Genomic DNA, 21,079 nt, shown 5'->3' on the forward strand with positions numbered 1-21,079 from the left:
TTATAGATGACATTTGTACTTCCTAAGTATACTGTGCTACAACTACTACTGGAGCTTAACTGAGCAACTGAAGACTTGGATCTGGTTAAATATTTAACTCATTATGTCAAAAACCCTTGCAATGATTGGAAGAATAATTTTTTGTACTTATGAAGACTTCATCTGAATATATATCATGCTGCCGTATCACTTCTTAATAAAAAATAATCTTTGAATCAGTATTCTAGCATGTTTATCTTACCAGAGGTAGAAAATGGCATTAAAACTTAAAATATATTAAAGTTTATATTTGATGTGTCTCTGAGTAAATATTCTGACAATATTGGAAAGTTGTAACAAAATCAGAGCATTTTATTTACAGTTTTGGCAGTCTGAGGGATTTTGAAGGTTAATCTTTGATAGTTAATATCAGTATCTTGTGTTCTTCAATATAAATGCTTTCAATTAGTACTAAAAATGGATCTTTGAAGCATTAAAAGTTCTTCATAAGATGATGATGAGTTCTTAAATTAAGTTATTTACAAAATGTCTTCTGTACAATTTACAAAGTGTTTTAATAGTTTGTTCTTCTGCTTAGGTATTCCAACTTGATCTTGAATTTATTCTCACTCATGGTGGATGCAAACATTCCAGATATTGCTCTTGAACCTGACAAGACTGTAAAAAAGGTAATTGTGAGGCTTTCATTGTCTTTCAGTAACCCGGGGCATCTCATTATGAAATTTTCATTCACTTGTGATGATGACTTATTTGTCTCTCACCTGAAAATACTTGCTTCGTTTTATAAGCTTTGAGCAATTTCTAGAATCATTAAAGACAGGAGAGTGTACTTGGAGAGCACTTAGCACATGTGCCCATGAATACAGAATGGCTTCTTATCATCCATGCAACTCTGCTCTAGCACTCTGTTTCACTGAGTATTTTAGCTAAAAACAGTGTTTCCACCTTCCATCAAACTTAGGAGAAGTGAGGCAGTCAGCACTAACTGTATCATGAAAGATTGTTCTATCTAGTCTAGAAACCTTTAAATCATGGATGGTTTTATAAAACTAGTCTTCTTTTAGTTATAAAACTAGTCTATTGAAGATTTAAAACCAGTAGGCTATATCAGTAGGTATATCTTCATCAACAAGAAATTTTTTGTTCATTGTGAAGGCAGACCTTATGTGTCAGTCTCCCGTAATTCTAACTTTATCCTTTATACCAGCTTAAGTCGTTTGTTGGAGAAGATGAAACAGGGAAACCTTATAAATATGATTGTTTAGCAAAAGATTCTGAAAATATGAAACCTATAATCAAAATAGAAATGAAAGCTAGCTTTGAGCTATAGGATACTGAGTTACTATATAACCAAAGAACAATAGCCTAGCCAGCTGAAGGAGAATTCCTATTGACTGAACAATACCCAAATGCTGACAATGAATCCAAAGGTGGAAGCAGCAAGAGAAGGATTTGAAGAGTAGCTTTTAGAGTTTAAAATGTAACACTGTATGGTAATGTAGTAGTTATTATAGGCTATATGTAAATTCTATAGATTGTATGTCATGTCCTGGTTGGTTACTGGGAATTAGAATATTCACCATAGAAAAAGATACAATTTATTGTAACAAGAACTTGGATCTCTTATTTTCCCCCCTCTTGCCTTTCTCTCTCTACCCCATTAATTGCCTACTGCTCTCATGCTCTTGGCCCCCTCTTTCCACTCTCCCTCAATGAGCACGGTTCTGCTGTGGCTGGCAGCATAAACGGATCTCTTCCACCTTCTACTTAAATAATAAACTGCTTATCCCAAGAGCAGCCTGGCTTAGACAAGACTCCACTGCAAGCCTGTTTTACTCCTACAGTCTTTCTTATCCATTGGGTGTTTGAGCAATAGTTGACATGAAAAATACTGGATACACCTCCATCTAGATTTCATTACGCTTACATTTTAGACAAATGTTGGGGTTTTTATAACCTGATTTATAGTGAAGGACTCTCTTTTAATTCCCCAAAAGACTTTGTGGAGCCTTTATTTCCAATGGAAATAAGTTTAGTGTAATTTCTATTCGAACAGTGGATTGCCTCTCAGGCTATTCTTCACTGTTTTCAATAAGCTTTGATAGCAGGGATTCAGAATTTTATCTTCATGGATCCAAGCATTTCTATTTAGAGTTTCCTGGTTTCAAATCAATACAAAGAGTTCTTGCAGCTGTTCAGTTTCATATTCAGGAAGCTAAGCTAATCACAAGTGCTGTATTTCATGGTAAAGATGACAATCTTCCCTCCACTCAGCTGTTTTCCTGATAAAATGACAGCAAATTATTTCTTCTTATCAGAAATTTAACCTCACCTCTGTCCCTAATGCCCTACAGATTGAGTAGGTGACTTACATAGAATATGGGAGATAAAAGACTAAAGTAGGCAACTGTAACAGTTCCTGCCAAGTTCTGGAAGTAACTACACTTCTGTAGAGGCGTCTTCTTTTCAAGGAAGAGACCTTCCAAACAGTATGCAAGCCCTATCTTAAAAATTTCATCTTTATGAAGAAGATGCATTTGGCTCTGCCTACCCATTGGAAACATGAGTTATATAGTAAGGAAGGGGTATTTCTTTTAGATTGTAAAGTCTACTAATAAATGCACCATAAATCCTAGTAAATTTGAAATATTCATCAACAGGTAGAGCAGGGGTTAATCTGGGGCAAGTTTGTGCTTGACTGAAACAGTCATCAGGAACTGAAACCAGTGGTTTCATTGACCTTAAGAAGTGCTGGTTCTTTAATGTTTGCACCATTAAGTTTGAGACTTATTACATATTTTAATTTTACTCATTACTGGTCTTTACAGGGTTCCCTGTCATTAGATCACAAGAATCCCAGAATGGCTTGGTCTGGAAGGGATCTTAAAGATGATCTCATTCCATCCCCCTGCCATGGGCCACTTCCACTAGGCCAGGTTGATTGTGTGACAGTGTTGTTCATCCTTGCCGGGAATGTGTTCTTGTCAGCTCTAATATTTTTTACAAAGAGTCTTCTGCTGCTTGCTGCTAATTAACATGCAATACCCTTGTTTCTTATTAGTATCTTGGCATTGCATTTTATGGTGGAAAACTCACTAGAAATGCTGTCCAAGGGTATATGCTTTCAGTAATTCATGATAATAGGATGCTGGGTTCTGTAAAATACTTGTAAAGGATGGTTTTAATATAGCAATAATTGTGTATTTCAGACACTTGTAAAACTCCTTTTTACTCTCTGTAACTTTCCAATATAGTTTTATTGACTTAACAAATCAAAATACAGGATTGAAAGCTAGAAGGTATTTTCTACAACTGAGAAATATGTTACAGTTCACTTATGTACAATAATTAAAAATTGAGATTATGTAAAGCCTGACAGTATTGCATACATTTGGAGATCATGGAAAGCAGCAAAATCTAAAAGAAAATTCAGAACCACAGAGTATTCTGGGTTGCAAAAGACTCAAAAAGATCCAAAAAGGATCATCAAGTCCAGCTCTTAAGGGTGTCCAAACCCAAATGTGGTGTTACCAGTGCATGCTCAGACCACCTGAATTCTGAATTAGATCCATGTGTGGTTACTTCTAAATCCCATTACAAAATGGAAATATCAGTGCTTTCATTGCATGGAAAGAAAATGAGCTTTGTTGTTACATGACAGATACACTGTTAGATCAAATGCACGCTTAGTTACTGGGATCCTGAGCTCTGACAGTGCTGCAGCTTGGTGGACTGTGACTTTTACTGGGGAATTCCAGGCTCTCCATTCACAGAGGCTTTAAAATGTGAAAGCAATTACAACTGAAGCAGTAAGGCAAGTGTTTCTGATAAGGAATACAAATCACTTTGGGAGGGAAAGATCCTACTTCCCCAGGTTCTTCTAAGTTAGAGTGTGCTTGTTCCTTCAGAAAACAAAGCCTGCACATTAAAGTATTGTCAGGAAGATAGCCAAATTGTTCAGCTCTCTCAAGGTTTGTTTTCTGGTGTTTTGTTTTTTTTGTTTGGTTTTTTGTTGTTTTTTTGTTTTTGTTTTTTTGTTTTTGGGTTTTTGGTTTTGTTGCTTGTTTCTCTTCCTGACATCTCAGCTATTTCTGACTCTTGTTGACAATTTGGTCTTTTTGGTTCAAAGTTATCCTTTAAATATACTCCTTAAATTTCTGTAAAAATAATACATCATCCTGGAATCCCTAAAGAGTGGGTAAGCAGAGGAGCCTTCCATAAATCAGTTGTTGCTATTATGATCTGTTGGACAATTATTACAATGTTCAAAGCTTCTGTGAAAGTAATTGTTTTCTTTACTTCTCAATTTTTCATTTTACTGTTTTACTTTAAAAAAGATAAACCACAAAATACCTTTAAATGGGCTAGTATCAGAATCATCTAAACCTGTTATTTAACAGTGAATAGATCATTGTTGTTTGGGTTTTTTTTTTAAATAATGTGCTAGAAAAGTTGTTTGGGGTATTAAATACCCATTAGCCCACCTGAAATCAGTTATAAGCTTTGTTAGAGCTAATAAAAAAAAGGGACAAGGTGCCTTGCCTCTCTTGGGGTGAGTGGCAATTTGATTCAGTCATTTAACAAGGTAATACTGTACCTTGTTGTAGAAAAATTGAATAAATGCTTTCAGCATCTCAATTGATTTTTATTTTTTCCTTAAAGCTTTAACAAAAAATCCATATATATTTCAACAGACTCAAATTAGGTGAAGATCCATTTTGGACTGACCTGCAAAATCAAATTACCTTTGATATGTGAGACAAGTCAATAGGCACTTTCACAGAAGACAAAGGTGGAGATTCACAAATGTTTTTTTATCTAAGAAGGTGTCCTGGTGAAGAGTAGAGGTGAAGTTCATAGCCAGCATTTTCCTCATTGGGGCTGTAGTGGCAACACTTATGCTCACTTACCTGTAGAGCCCTTCTTTTGCATTAAGGGCCTGGAGCAAGTCAGGCTTTGGGCTTACAGGCCACATGATAGGTTAGCTCTAAATTTGAAGATTATTCAGAATACTAGTTTGATGATTAAACTGCAAGGAGAGTAATTTCCTTTTTTCTAAAACAAAGGAATGCTTACTGAAGCAGTATATATATTATATATCTTATAATGCATATTGAAATATTACACTGCAATTATTTTGTCAAACAATTTGTTTGGCATAAAGATCTTTGACTGGAACTTTTCAGTAGGTGTGGCTATACTGCTGTTTTGAACTAGGCATGAATTATTCTAAAGGTTATTGCTAAAGAATGACTTTTCTTTAATGGCCACAATTTTGCTTCCTCATAGTGAAATTATTGCAATGTTAGACAGTAGCTGAACTCCCAGTCTAAACTTTGTCTTCACAAAGGGGCATCCTGTGCCACCAGGGGGCAGGAAGGGATTTGCAGGATGTGTCTGCCTGCTGGTTACAGAAAGGTGTAAAAACTGCATTCAAAAATAATTTTTGTGTTCCAGTTTCCTAAACTTTCAGCAAATAATCTATGGCAGTCTTAGACCCAGAATGAAGGTTTGATTTTAGTAATCATACACATATTCTAAATAAAAATAAAATTTGCATCTACTATATGGTAATGATGGCTAGAATAAAATAAGTTGAAATAAAATAAAGAATACTACTTCAATTTTCCATGTCTTGATTTGTTTTATTGTCTCTTGCATTTCCTGTAATGTATAGGTGTTTGATAATGGGATGCTCACTAGTTAGAGTAGTTAAGAGAAGATGTTGGAAGGACTTTCTTACTTTCAGTCATAGAATGAAACTGAGTAAGATCATAAAGAAACTTCAGTAAAACATGTCCTCTTCTGTGAGGCCATGGATTATTTAGAGTTGTAATTACTTTTTTTTAAAGAATTTCATACTGATATGTTAAATGAGACCTTTTAGAAAAATCTGAATGTGGGAAATATTCTTAAAGAATATAGCTACTAACCTGAGGAACAAAGGCAGACTGGTTGGGTTTGTTTTTTTTCCAAATTATCCTCTACTATCTAATAACAGTGGGACATCCCAGTGAGCTCACTGAGAGAATACAATTGTATAATCAAGCTTAAAATCTAACAGAAGGTGTATTGTCCAAGTGTTCTTTCTGTCCAAAAGTTGTGAAATGTCTTGGGAGAAATACAGATCAAAGGAAAAATTGGAACAGTAGCTCATGTCATGTACAACATTCTGTAAAATAAGTATAAATTGCACCTCTTTGACATGGTTTATTGGCACAGGATGGTCTAAGCACATCTGGCTGCTCTTTGCCTGTCCCACCTGAAGGAACTTCCACAATCTTGTTGTTCAAAAGGAGAGCAAACTACATAAACTGATTAACTTACCAAAGGAAGATGGCAATAGGGATAATTTTTGCCTGCTAGCAAGAAAAGAAACAAACTCCCTATGGCTTCACCTGAAGATACAAATTTAGAGCACATCAGAATTTGGCAGTACCTTCCTACTTGCTTTGCATAACATTTTATTTTATTTTTTTAGAAATTAAATCAGTGCTGATCTTAACCTGTGCATTCTCACAGCTAAAACTGGACTGAAAATAAGCATTGACTTGAAAACAAACAAAGCCTTGTTTGAAGTTGCAAACTATTCTTGAAGAGTGTATGGAAAATGGGTTTCTGAACCAGCTGTCTGCTTGCAGTGGGTATACAGTGGATATACAGAATATCACTCAGTGAGTTTACCCAGTATTTATGGAAAAAAAGCCTAGTACTCCATAGTTGCAAGAAAAAGCTTACTGACTTACTTCCCTCATTCCAGTTTTGATCACTACATTCCCCATAGGAAAACCCAGAAAACAGTATTACCAACTGCACAAAATTGTCTCCATCCTCAAGCCTGGAGAAAACCTTTTCAGGTTCTTGATGTTTAGTTTTATAATAAAAACCTTGTCAGTTTTTGACAAGAAAAAGTAACTGCAAAGCTTAAAGTTAGTAGTCTTTTTGATCCTTTAATCTCCTTTTGTCCTTTCAGTATTTATAAAGAGAGCTGTCAGTATAGTGTACTTCACCTCACCGTTCATGACACCATCTCCTACTGCCACTCTCTGATTTAGGCTTATCTGAAAACCTGGCTCAAAAATGTCACAAAATGGAATTAAATTGAAAGGTAGAAGAGGATTCTCCTCAGTTTGTGTCTGCCTTTCTCTGGCCCCTGAGATAATTGTCTCTAAATTTTCTACTTTTTACATATGCTTTTCCATTTGTCAGATTTCAGGAAAAAGGCTGGGCTGAAATCGTTATATTGACTTGTCAATGCTTAACTGATAATACAATGAAGGTATCACTACACTCACTTTTTTCCTGCCATTGCTCCTTGCTTTTCCATTTCCAGCACAGCTGCAGTGCTAATTGCTAATTGTTGGGCTTTGTAAAATTAGCCAGTGCTATAAATTCTAAGTAGTAATGACTAAAATCTGGAGTCAATTATGTAGCCAGTTTTGCGTAAGGAAGAGGTGCACCATCACTCTTCAGATGTAGCTAATGGATTCAGCATTGTCACCTCCTAACAGAAAAAGCTTTTTATTTTTCTACAGGAAAGCCAGATGGTTTCTATCTGTCCTTCATAGCAGATTTGACCTTTAAATGAGAAATCATCAGGGACTGGTGATTCATTGGCAGACAAAGGACTCAGCAGGCATTAGAGGACAGTGTCCTAATTGACTGAGCTCTGTTTCAGATGTCCATTGATTAAAGAAGGTGCTGCAAAGATGCTTCATTATAGGCGAGGTTATTGTGAGCACAGACAGCACAAATACTTGGCTCCCATAAGCAAGAGCTTAACTGCTGTTTGTGAAGGTAGCCTCACACATTTTGGTATCACCTTTGGATAGACACAAAAAAGGATAAAATCAAACTGTCCAGAAGAGAGACAGTCATCTGTCTGTGGGCTGTAATACTGAGAGCACCCTCTGCATTTCCAAGGCTGTGTGAACACTGATGGGGGTTCACCCCCTTTCACAAGAAAATGGTCAGTGTAATTGTTTGGAAACTAACAAAAAGACAGAGCAGACATAGTTGTTGTCTTTTTTTTTCTTTTAACATAATATATGTCAAAGTAAAATTATTTTTATTCTACAGGTATAAAAGCTGAAGCAGAGATGTGACTAGAGGTACAGAAAGCTTCTGAGCTAACTTGTTTCCAAACCTGACCTAATTTTTCCAAGTTTTTTCATCTGGCTTGTAGTGAAACTCACAGTGCTTTCCCCCCACTTGTGCTTCCCAGTCAGCCAAAGGATAATTGAGAGTTGATTTCCCAAGTTAGTGAAATGGAAAGGACTTTCTAAGTTGGAGCTTGATAAGCCTTTTTAGGCAGTGGATATATGTCCCGTTTCACCTGATCAAAAATAACAGTCAGTATTTGTTCAAAGGTGGTGCTAGGGAATCTTCCTAGCATTTATTAATGCCAGTAAGAAATTTACTGGAGTAATAAAATAACTTTTTCTTGATTAGAGTCTGTTTCAGTACTAATTTTTTTTTTTGCTGCTCCAGGGAGGTTTATGCTTTGTAAAAGTGTCAATTGCCATGGAGGTTATTTTGCTTTGGCAGACATTCATTTCTCTGTCCATTTGGGTAATGACACTGCAGCTGCACACCCAGCTTTTTTGTTTCTAGGCTGTTGATTTTTCATGCATATTAATTAATTTCAAAATACTGAAAAGAATACAGAAGTTGCAGTAAACATCAAAACATGAACCAAGTGTGAGAACACTCATGTGCTCCTTCTGCATTTTATCACAGTCTCTAGTTCATTTTTTCACCAGTATGATGAAATTGTGAGCTGGAACAGTGTCATCTTTGAGTACTGTAGTGGCTGAAACCCCAGTTCTCACAAAAGTTCAATTTAGAGATGTTTGCTAGCATCTTTGCTGTCTTCTGTTAAAAAAAAAAAAAAAAATATATATATATATATATATAAAAAATAAAAAAAAAATAGGGAGCCCCCCTAACTGGGCTTGTTTAGAAACCACATTTTGTTCAAATTGAACACTTGGAAACAAAAACTGTTGTTAGAATAGTCTCTCAAATTAAGTTGTTCATGCAAATAAAGCATCTGAATAGTTTGTGGTGTGAGTTGTTTGGACTGCAAGCAACAGGGATAGCAGAAAAATATTTACTGAAAAAGATGAAATGTGATAAGGATTAAGCCAAGTACTTAATGCCAGTTTCTGCCACATGAGTATTAAATGCTGACTACTGTAATAATTACATGGCAAAACAGTAAAAATAATCACCAAAAAATACTGGTTTTATACTGTTTTCTGGTTTGTTTGGGGTTTTTTTTGCTGTTAATTGATATTTGTCTCGTTTTAGTAGTGCTTACATCCAGTGTATATTCTGACCCACTGGGAAAGGACAATGAAGTTTCTCTTTAAAGCAGCTGAAGTTTCAATAAGCAATCCCATACTAGTGTGATAAAATTGTATAAAACATAAGCAGTGTTGCTTAATGTTGGTGGAAGAATAAATACTAAAGCACTCACCAGTCTTCAGAATGTCTGACTTGCAATTTGTCTGAAAACTAAACAGGATTAACAAAGAGATCTTATATGTCATCTTAAAATGCAGTACTACCATCAGTAATTCTGAAAAACAGAGCTACAAGTGTCCATGAAATATGGATTTGGGGGCTGCCCTGAAGATTTTAAAAGCTTCCATAGACTTTCCAAAGTTTATCCATAACCTGGAGCTTTAAGTACCCAATCCATTTCAGATAATGTTTTATGAGTGAGAAGATGCTTGCTAGTGAAAAATTCCTGAGGTTAATATGGTAACTGTGGTCCACATTGTAGAGCAGATCTGATTTGAGGACAAAAAAGTCTGTACAGATCTGCTCTTTGGTGGAAGGGTGAGGACAGTCTTGTGCTTTGGGAACAAAAGGGCCAAGTGAAAATCTTGGAACTCTGCAGGGAAGTGCACTTACCTACAGAAGTACTACTTCCAGTTGTGTTTTCATATGATTTCTCAATCCTAAGCCTCCAAAAATACCACTCCAAAAATATAAAATAGCCAAAGACAGAAGTTGAATTTGGAGATTCATTCAACTGAATGAAGACACTAGCCTGCCCATTTTCTTAGATCTTTAACTACCGTTCTTAATAAGATGATTAGTATTTTCTTGAATATCTCATCTCCTCCTTTTGTCATCCTTTTTTCTACTTTACACAGTTCTGTGGGGCTTACTGTGAGTTTTCTGTGAAATCAGCTTCATAGGACATCTTCAGTGCCATTTTCCAAACAATACTCAGTTCTTCTTGAAGACATTTCAAGGAAAAGAATCGAGTCTGAGTTTACCATCAGTTAGCATTGCCTGTTATCTGGAAGATGTTGTGCTCTTCTCTCCGAGTTAGATTTTTGGGATAATCATGGTGCAAAGTAGTGTTTCTTTCTTCTGTTCCCGTAAAATATTTTTTCCCCTTCTTTACCTTGCTAAGTTCCCATCTGTGGAGGAAGCCCTGTCCTTTGACAGGCTTCGTCCCTGGAGATCTGCCCCCTAAGATAAGACAAAACCTCCTAGTCATGGTGACTAAGCTGTGGACCCCTTCCTGCTTCAGGACCATGTTATCTCCCTGTTAACTATTGGTCCTCTTTCCAATTCTTCCCTTCCTGATAAAAACCCCAGCTTTTTCCCAGTTCAGTGGTTAGGTCATCACTGCCCCCCTTTGCTGAAGCCTGCAATAAAGCCTTTCTGCAGAATGCCACATGATGTCCTGTCTCTTGTTTATGTGCAGCTGGGGTAGCCCATGAATGGAGCTGGTTGGGCTGAACAGAGCTGATCACTTCAAGAGCAGAAATAACATCTGAAAAGCTGATCACTTAAGCCTCTGCTTATGCTCCTAAGGGTTACCCCTGGCTGGAAACTGCCTGGGTCCCCTGGAAAGTGGCTCCTTCCTGGGATGTCTATCTGGGTTTGTTGGCGGCAGAACTGGGGGTTGGACAGACCCCCAGACCCAGCCACAACACCCATTTTCTGTGTGATTCTGCTGCAAGTGACTATCACCTTCTTTTTTCATCATCAACAGTTAAGCCACAATTACACTTAAATGCTTGTCCCCTCACCCTCAGTCCCCATATTTTCTTCTAAATTGTCCTTGATGTTCTTTTCCCCTTTTAATTTTTGTCTTTTGAAAAATAGAAGCAGTATCAGGATAACTGACAGAACTTCCTTACAAAGTGCTTTAAATTTAACTGAAGTATAGCAAAATTTCTAGTCAAACAGTTTCTTAAAACTCTTCAATCCTCTTGTTGTACACTTTGATGCTAAACTATTCTCTGTTTAGGGGGATAGGAACAACTTTAATTTAGTTTCAAGTTGAATGCCAGTATCTTGATAGACTATTCTTACTCAGCCTCTTCATCCTTGGAACATTCAAGTTCTGCTGTTGAGATTTAGTGTTTCAAAAGAGTATTTGTACACTGAATGGTGTTTAATGTCTCCTCTGGAAACAAAGCAAAAGTTCAACTAGATTCATCAAGCTTATATTTTTCTCTGTTTTACATATCCTGAACTATAACAATGCACTTGATTGAAGTATCAAAATGGGAGCTCTAACTAAGTCTTCAGGTGGCATGTCTTTGATACCTTCATGAGGGTCATCATTCATGAGTGTGTAGAATGAGATAATTGTATATCTCATCAGAATTTCACCCCCCGAATTCACCTCTAAAAGTCTCTTCTTGTTGACCTCATCTTTGAGAAACTATCAGCTTTTAGAACTCATCCCACATTCGAACTCAAGAGATTTCAAATAAGAATTACTGTTGCTTTCTACAGGAGCTATAAGTCAGTGTGTATTAATCTTGTTGCTGCTCTTGCAGCTCAAGAGGTAATTTGTAATTTTGCCTTGTTTCTTGTCCTCTAGGTTTCAGCAATCAGTTTTAATGCAGGCCTGAAAAACTTTACTGCAAAGATCTAATACTGGACATCATTTCATCCTTCTGTTAATTGTGATTGCAAGATCTAACCATGGGTGAATTTCTTTGCACATATATCAGTGTGCCCACTGTGTTTTGTGAGAAGTGGGTTTAATTAGTCATTCCATATAATGAAGTTGCATCTTAATATAACTGAGTGTGAAAATTCTGAGGTCTTCTATGAACAAATTAGAAGACTGCCAAAGAGTTTGATTACTAAAGTTGTGTAAAGGAGTATTATGGTGATATTTTTCCTTTGTTTTCAAACTGGAGTTAGTGATTTTGCTGAATTCTCATTAACATCACCTTTTCTGTGACCACTAAAATAGATCTGAAAGAAATCCCTGCTGTAATTTGGGGATATATCTAAGCTTTTGCGTAATTGCAAGCCTGTGAGTAGTCCATTAAATTCGTTAGATTCTACTGTGTGCATCATTCACTGTCTAAAACTTCTGATGTGGGAATTAATAAACTTCCTTCTCATCCTTTTTGTTATGAAGATGAAAGTTCTTCATAACAAGAACTTCTTGGAATAATCTGCTGAATCTTTCACTAGAAACATGCTTCTTTGAAAGTTTGAACATTTTTGGCTTAATCCATTCTTTCATATTGATCAAACATCTTTTTGAGAGGAAGTTGAGGAAAAACTCACTTTATGCTTAATTCAAACATATCAGCAACAGAGTTATAATGGTTATTTTGAATGAAAAAACTTTGTGATTGTAGAACTCTTTTCCAACCTAAAGGATTCTACAATTCTGTAATCTTTCCATACTGTGCTGGCTAACTTAGGCTTTTTATTACAATGCTGAAGGGCACTGTTTTGGAATATGTTTCCTTTGAAAGGAACACAGAGTTATATTGAAGTATAAATACAATATAATATAAATTGAAATCAGTTAGCAGTCAGCTGAAATCTTGGAGCATTTTTGCTGACTTAAAGCGGGTGGTCGAGCATGTGGTATTCTTCGTGCATAGAAAGCACACAAAATAAGACATGAAGGTAGTATCGCCTCACAAATTCAACCTTATTATGAAAATTGTTGAAATTACTTGGCTCACATTTTTGTCAATGGCTAAAAAACAGTGAATTCATGGAAAACATTCAGGAAAGACTTAACTCTGTCTTACAGTCACAGCCACAAGAAGGGTAAGAAACAAATCATTTGATATTTGCCTTCATGAGAGATACTTCTGATTGATAGCTCTTTAATATAAAAAGTTTTAATGAGCTCAACTGTTTGAGATGGAAATTGGACAAATTCAGATAGCAAATAAGTCACAGTTGTCAAACAGGACAATTAATCATTGAAACAATTTACCTAGGATGTGAAACATTCTGACTCGGCACAAAGATATGGTAAAAGAGATTGTTTGATACCATTTTACCTAGTTCATTATGCAGGAGGCTGAAATACTTAAATATGATGGTCTCCACAAGAGCTTGAATTGTTTAAGATTTATCTTTATGAAAATAAAGCATGTGACTACATGGCAACAATAAATCTTCTACAACTAATGTGAATTTGCTGGGCAATTTATATGCTGTTAGCAGCACTACTTTGCAAGGTAACGAGTAATTTAAATGATGGTCATAGTATTGCTTAGGCAGTGCTAGGATCTAGGCTCATCAGAAGAGATTTTGAGGGGGAAAAGGATAAAACCAGGCTCAGTGGAGTTAGGGATGGGCTCCAGTATGTTAGGGAAATTCACCATCTGGATCAGTTCTGAACTGATTTTCTTGGAATTAGAAGCTACAGAAAGGCATCTACTGCCCCTTCATAAATGTTCTTGGCATTGCCAAGATGGAAATAGGAAAAATATAGTTGTTGCTGTACTCTTAATTATTGTGCATTCAGCTTTTAACTCATGCACAAGTTGCAAGAACTAAGCAGAATATATTACTGGTATGATGCTGTTGTCAAAAGAAAAAATCATGTAAAGGGTAGTAGTGTCTCCAACCAGTTGTTCATGGACAGTGGATACAAAGTTAATGAAATTTACACTCGCCATACAAAGGTCAGTTTTGATGGAATTGATTTGCTCACAGTCTCTTCCCATTCTGTATTCTTTACTTAACTGCCTTACAGTTTCTGAAAGACAAACATTACCTGAAAGTAGGTTTAGAGTAATGAAGTGTTACATCCTTTCTAAAATTATTAGGATCATCCAGACTCTTCCAAATCTATATTTAATATGCAAAGTTCTGAGTTTTTTCTCAAGTGGCATTTCATTCTATAGTCAATATTATCTCTTTTTCTCATAGTATTTCAGTCCTACTTAAACTTGTATTTCCAAGTATTTCTCTTGGCTTTTTGACCTTGAGCTTTGAAATTACTCATTTGAATTAGGGTACTGTTTATAGCTTATTTAAACACTATTTTTTTATTAAAGGATTTGAAATAGGTGTTTTAAATAACAAGTGTTATTAACAATAAATAACAAGTGTACATTTCCAACAATCTGCTGTAGCTTAGAAGTAAGAGAGATTCTTCACTAAACAGCCAAAATCACTCTGTCTGCTTCTGTATACATTGATAGAATATTTCATTTTTTTAACCATTCAACTAATTTTAGCCATTTCTGCTTCCATTCCAGGTGCAGGACAAGTTTCGTTTAGACCTGTCTGATGAAGAAGCTGTCCATTACATGCAGAGTCTAATTGATGAAAGTGTCCATGCCCTCTTTGCAGCTGTTGTAGAGCAGATACACAAGTTTGCACAGGTGAGGTATCTTCTCAGTTGCTGGTCTCTGTGATAGCTGATTAAGGCGAGAGGTTGTGAGTGGCAGGTTTAAGGCATAACTTCACTTTGTGATATATTAGTTCATTTTACTACAAGATGAAGCTGTGTTTTAGTTAAAAGGACTGGAGGACAAGCTTGTAGAGGTCCTATAAAAATTTTGAAGCACTTTAGCAATCATGCAACGTCTGGCATCTGGGACAAGGCAACTTCTGATGCCATTCCAGGCTTGGCATGAGCAGAGACAGAGCAGCCCTATGGAGAAGGGCTTGGAGGTGCTGGTGGGTGAGAGGCTGGACATGCCCCAGCCATGGCACTCACAGCCCAGAGAGCCAAACGTGTCATGGGCTGCATCCAGAGCCCCGTGGGCAGCAGGGGAGGGAGGGGATTCTGCCCCTCTGCTCTGCTCTGCTGAGACTCAGCTGGAGCATCCAGAGCTGGGGTCCCTGCACAGGAGGGACAGGGACCTGCTGGGGCCAGCACAGAGGGCTACAAAAGTTATCAGAGGGCTGGAGCACCTGTGCTAGGGAGACAGTCTGAGAGAGCTGGGATTGTTCAGACTGGAGAAGAGAAGGCTTCAGGAAGATTTCAGACCCTTCTTGCTCATGATCTGGGTTAACAACAGATTATTGCCTCTGTTATTTTTGTTATTACAATATACCCTGTTTGAAGAATGCAGTGTTTGACCCAGTGTTTTACTCTGTGCTGTCTTACTACAATACATAGTAAGACAAAAAAATACTTGATTCCCATGTTAAATAAAACTGTGTTCACAAAAGCATTTCTGCTTTGAATTTCCAGTATTTTGGGTTTTTTTCCCTTAAAACTGTCTGACATTTAGTTGGTGTTTATTGGGGATTTAAGATATTACACTGTTTGCCTTAAATATTAGACCATGACAAGAAATGGATTTAAGAGGAAAAATTAAACTGCTCTGAAAAGCCTGTCATTACCCTGATTTTTAATTGATACTTACTTCAAAAGGCTAGTGAAATTCTGATATGAACCAAGGAGAAATATTGTTACAGCTATCCATTCTGCTAAAAAGCATCTGTTCTTTTCTTCAAACTAGTTTTTATTTTGAAGAATTGCACTGTAGTGCAGGATAAGAAATAATGTCATTTCCATCTATGTATATATTTAATAAAGGTGAAGTTTTATGAGATGTGAAAAAAGGAAGGGTAATTACATGGAAATGATGCAAAATTTGTTGTCATTCACTATGGATTACTTTGAACTTTGGATGAAGGATGGTAATTTCATAAGACAAAGTGAAAATGCCTGGTGTCTACCTTAGGGTTCAAAAACAAAAAAACAAAACAAAAAAAACCCCAACTATTAGAAATATTCAAGATTGAAGTTTTAATTTTGTCCAGTATATGTGTAGACCTTTCCTTTCATCACATACTGACAGCCACTTTTTTAAAGACATGTCTTTTTACTTCATTGGCCTTAGGTGACTGCCACACTCTCCCAGATAATTGTTATTGCATTTGTGAAAGTGTATTATTAAGTCAGAGTTTACAGGTTTGATTCAGGTGACCTTTTCTTTTTCCATTCAGGCTTGTTTTTGCTTGATCTTTCTTCAGTTCTTAATCCTGCTTTTAAAATCACGGGACAGATTTGTTCAGAATATTTGAAAGTACCCAAGAATGTTGCTCCAGAAACTTGTACTACAGGTTTCTGGAGGATGGGCTCTGAGCAACCTGGTCTAGTGAAGGGTGTCCCTGACTATGGCAGAGGGGTTGGGATTAGTTGATCTTCAAGGTCCCTTCCAACCAAACCATTCTGACTCTGGCTCTCAGGAATGGTGTTCTAAGCAAAAAGCTGATACACATTCAAACAGGCACTGATTGCATCTTCCATTTGTATTTTTGGGAGTTAATATGCAAGCCCACTGGTGTATTACGTTTTGGATACCAATAAGCAGATGTGACAGCCACTAATACAGGCCTGATACAGTTACCGTATTTTGGGGTCTTTACCTCTCCAGCTAGCCCATGCTGAGTCTCAGCACAGAGAGCTTTCCTGAGGCTCTGTGCAATCTTTGTACACTGCTGCAGGGTGTGCAGCCTATGTGCTTTTAGCTTTCCTTTCTGCTTTGGGCAGCTGGTGCCTAGAATGAAAAACAAGTGTCTTGATTTGTAAGTGCTAAAGGCATCTCATGACTCCATGTGATGCTAGTTTTGGAGTTCCAGTTACTGCCTTTATTCATACCCCAAAAAATGTAGGCTTGCAGGCTTTCTCCTGCAAAGATAATGGATTGCAAATGTGAGGAGGATGCAAAAAGAACAGAGACAGATTAATCAGCAGTTGTCAAGTCTTAAGAATCTGCTCTCTATTAATTTATTTAAAAAAAAAACAAACTTAAAAAAACCCAGTGAAAAGTAAGTGTAATTAATGTCTATTCTCTTTATATTTTGGGTGAAATAGGATGCTTCTTAGTGATACTTATTACTTCATCAGTCAAAATTATTATCTTTCCTTTGTCCGAGGCAGTCTTAAGAATTAGCTGCTGTAGTCTTCATGGAGTCTGCAAATCGTTAAACAAATGAACAATTAATGGGTTGTGAATTTGCCATAAAGGGGTCATCTTACTCAATGGCCAATTGAAGCTTTCAATTTGTTCATCTATAATTCTCCATTGAATTGCCAGTGGCCTTGTTCTTCATAGTATTATAAGCTGTCTGGAAAAAAAAAACCAACACTACACAGGTGTTATGATACAAGTGGAAACAGCAGATTTGGCCTAATGCCACAAAATATTTCATTTAAAATGCTGTTCAATACATTTTTTGCTTATCAGTAGATATTTATTCTTTTACTGACTCCAAAATAGGCCTGCAAGGAATCTGGGCAGTCTACTGCAGCACCTAAGAGCTTTTTAACAAGGTTGGTTATTATAGTAACCATGGGGTTTCAGTATTCTGTATGTCGCTCTGCAGAAAGTAAAGTTCTTGGATAAAGTACTCTGGATGTTTTGGAATGAGCTCAGTATTGTTCTTTTCTAACATTCTAAATTGTGTTCAGTTTACAGCTGTGTTATGAAGCCTTTACTTTAGTTTCTAATGTGTCTCTAATCTGTTATTTTATCAAATATTTTACAGACCTTTTATGCACCGCCTGTCTCCTTAATGGTTATCAAAAAAAAAGTTGTCTCAAAAGTAAATAAATTCAGCATTTAGAATAATGTAATGGTGTTGTACAATAGTTCTCAAGAGGAGGAAAAGGTGCATACTAATTTTAGTTGATACTAATGAAGACTGGATAGCCATTTCTCCCTGGAGAGTAATTTTCATTTTTTTCAGCGTTATTTACTTCTGCAGAGGAAGGAAACAATCTACAGTTGAAGTGTCTAATTTCACATTTTATTTCCATTGTAAATTTACAAATCAAGTCAGTTGCATTCAGGGCTGAAATGGTAAGCAGTGGTTAGAAAAGTGAAAGCTTGTGGGATGCAGGGTGTCTCACCTAAAGTGTAACTGTACAGTTTTGGGGTTCATTAATGTTTGGCTGATAACTGTTTAGGAGCAAACTTAGTCTCAGCTGTAAACGTTGCATGAATTTAGAATATCTACCGGCTGTAACCCCATCACTTCTGCATCACAGAACACAGGCACCTCAGCACAGGGCTTCTGTTTTTATTCCTGCTGGATGCCAAAATAAGACAGGGAATGTCTACCAGCAGGACTGTGTGTATTGGATGAAATAATTTGTCAAGGGGCATAGAGTTGGTTTCCATGCTGCTTTTTCCCTTAAAAGGTTATGGAAATTACCTAGCCTTAGGCATTTCACCATGTTTTTAAACACAGAATTCAATTTCTACATAGCATTTGTTCTTTGAGGGTAAACCAGACTGAGTAATCTCTGTGCTGTTGTGCTTTTTCTTTTCTTTTAGTATTGGAGAAAATAAGCTTTTTGCCTGCTTATGGTGGAAACAAGCAAATGCTCAAAACAGAGACATTTCTCAAGACATTGTGGACTTCACCGATCAGTTTTGGAAGGCAAAAGCTGCAGATTTAATAGCGTGAAGAACTGAGAACTCAGAAGGTAGAGAAGCTTTTTGAGTCTCTGTTCATTAAAGGTTTAAAACCACTTTTTAAAGGAAGATGATTGTTTGTACCATCCTTGGGAGCCTCAAAGGTTGAAGCAACTTCTTCTCAAGCCAAAGATAACTGGAAGAGGTTGGATTTAATGGTGAATTCTTGTACGTGTTAATATATTTTCTTATTTAAAAATAGAAGTAGATACAAAGCTAAAGCAGGGAGGCTACAGTGTCTTGGTGTGGAAAAACCCCTCACAAAACCACGGCAATCCCCTCTTATCCCTCTCACCCACTTTGTTCCTTGAGTAAATTTTAAATGTAATTAATATTATCTTTTATTTCCTGCCTTGGGCAATGTTATCATTTAGAATGGACAATCATTTCTTGCCTGCTTACAGAAGTGTTTTTAAATGCTGATAAGTTACCCCAGCTGTAGGCAGCCAATTAAATGATCACTAACAGGCTCAGCAATGGGAATGCACAGTGAGCAGTTCAGTATTTCACGCTTTAACTCTAAATGTTTTCTGTACAGTGATTATATATTCTTCACTCTAATAAAAACCTTTGTTGTTGCGGTCTTGAGGTGTTCTCTTTTGTCTTTTTAATCTTACCTGCTGAGACACAGTATACTATAGGATTATGTTTGTAACTACTGTCTTTTTGCAAGAATTTTCACTTCTCAATTTACCAGATGCTGGAATAAGGCCACTCATGAAATGACTTTTGGGCCACATGTTGAGTTCATAATGAATCTGGTTTGTATGATCAATAATGTAATTAGCTCTTCATAATGTGTGACTCTCTTCAAAGGGTGCTCTAATAGTCCTATATTTTTTTAAATAACATTTTAAGTCAGGAAGAAATCCTTCACAATTACAAAGATAAGAGGGACTGATTTGAATGTGAATCTGACTGGTATTTTTGAGTCAATTTTGCTCTGTGCTTTTGTCCCTTTTTTCCCCTGTATATGTAACTTAAGAACTGCATTATCCTAGTTGCTTAGTGCTCATGTTGTCTGGGGACACACAGTGTCACAGAGGAGCCACAGTAATACCTTTTATCTTTAGCTTACTCTTCTTTGGAGAACTAGTAATTACCATTTTCTTGTGGTTTGGTTTAGTTTTTCATCTCTGTCAGACTTACACATTCCTCTACTCTCTGTTTTGCATGAAGTTGTTCTACATACAGTGCTTTGTGGTATCTTCTAAGTATAGTTCTGAGAGCCTGGACTTCTCAGATGTTCAGAGAGAATTCTGTGGAAAAAAAAAAACGCCTTTTTCCTTCTTTCAGTATGTTTCAAATGTGCATCCTACGTGCTCAGACAACTTCTGATCTTTATGAAGCAGCCACACTTTATTTGACTTGAGTTCTTGTTTCTGACCCCCCAGCCCTTTCAACTGCACATATTGTAGGAATGTTCCTCTATTTATTTTGAAGAAAACTTCCTGTTCATCCTGCTCAAGTCTAATTACGAAGGATATGGGCATGACCCACTGTGTACCAGTTGACCAGACAGGCCAAGGTTGTCTCCTTATTAAAACCCAAAAGACACCATCAACTTGATCCTACAACACATTTCACTTTGCAGAGATGTTTACAAACTGTTAACTGTTGACCTTTATAAACACATTACATATTAATGGATGGTTGTTCACTATGTCTTGTGTTTTGGAATTAACCTGTTCATATGCTGGACTATGCAACAGCCTTTTAAAACTGTACCCTTAGGTTGTAAATGTTAGCACATGAACCCAAGTGGAATGTGATTACAGGTAAAGCTTAGAAGAACCAGTTCACTATGCACTTTTTAAGTGGAGAATATCAGGCACAGAAGCAGAAAAGCCTGCCTGAATCAGTGGAAAATAGTCCAGCCAGTCTGTTCATCTGTTTCTGCATGTTGAGTGACTCTGCATATATTTTCAGTGTATTTTCCAAAAAATTTTATAAAACAGTGAGCACTGACCAACTGGATATGTCTCTCATCCAGCTAGTGGCTTTTTTTAGGTTGATGTGCATATTCTGTTCCTAGCTCTTAGGGACCTTTTCAGTATAAAGATCAGGACAGGACTGAGGCTGCTACAACATACTAGACATAAGCAGATTTACACTTCAAGCCTTATCTTCTAAATACCAAGTATTGTTGAAAATTGAAAAACATCAATATGGTTGTTTTATTTAATAGTCTTATACAAAGTTCTGACTTTGTTTTGTAAGATCTAATGGCTCTTAGCACTTCATTTGGCATCATTTATTTAAAGTAAAACAGACAGTTGAAAAGAAGAAAAACCAAACAAGCTATGTTGCTGAGGGGAAATAAGTCACTTTGTTTTAAATGAAAGGTTTTCTTTTTATTTTTGTATGTTACCAAAATTTTTGATTTA

The 21,079-nt window shown here is 36.6% G+C and overlaps 1 protein-coding gene across 2 annotated transcripts in view; it reads left to right on the forward strand.

The window, feature by feature from the left end:
• PIK3C3 (phosphatidylinositol 3-kinase catalytic subunit type 3) overlaps positions 1 to 19,280 on the forward strand; it is a 67,983-nt gene extending 48,703 nt beyond the window's left edge. For both annotated transcript variants that reach the window (XM_014257065.2, XM_005528097.3), the window contains 3 exons: positions 578 to 668; positions 14,511 to 14,636; positions 18,552 to 19,280. In XM_014257065.2, coding sequence (XP_014112540.1) covers positions 578 to 668; positions 14,511 to 14,636; positions 18,552 to 18,566 — 232 coding nt within the window. In that variant the 3' untranslated portion in view covers positions 18,567 to 19,280. The remainder of the gene's footprint in view (positions 1 to 577; positions 669 to 14,510; positions 14,637 to 18,551) is intronic.
• The last annotated feature ends 1,799 nt before the right edge of the window (positions 19,281 to 21,079 follow it).

The sequence above is a fragment of the Pseudopodoces humilis genome, chromosome 4 (genome assembly GCF_049639895.1).
Source record: "Pseudopodoces humilis isolate 2021_Gansu_Grassland_sample_001 chromosome 4, ASM4963989v1, whole genome shotgun sequence".
In the NCBI taxonomy this organism is placed as follows: Eukaryota; Metazoa; Chordata; class Aves; order Passeriformes; family Paridae; genus Pseudopodoces; species Pseudopodoces humilis.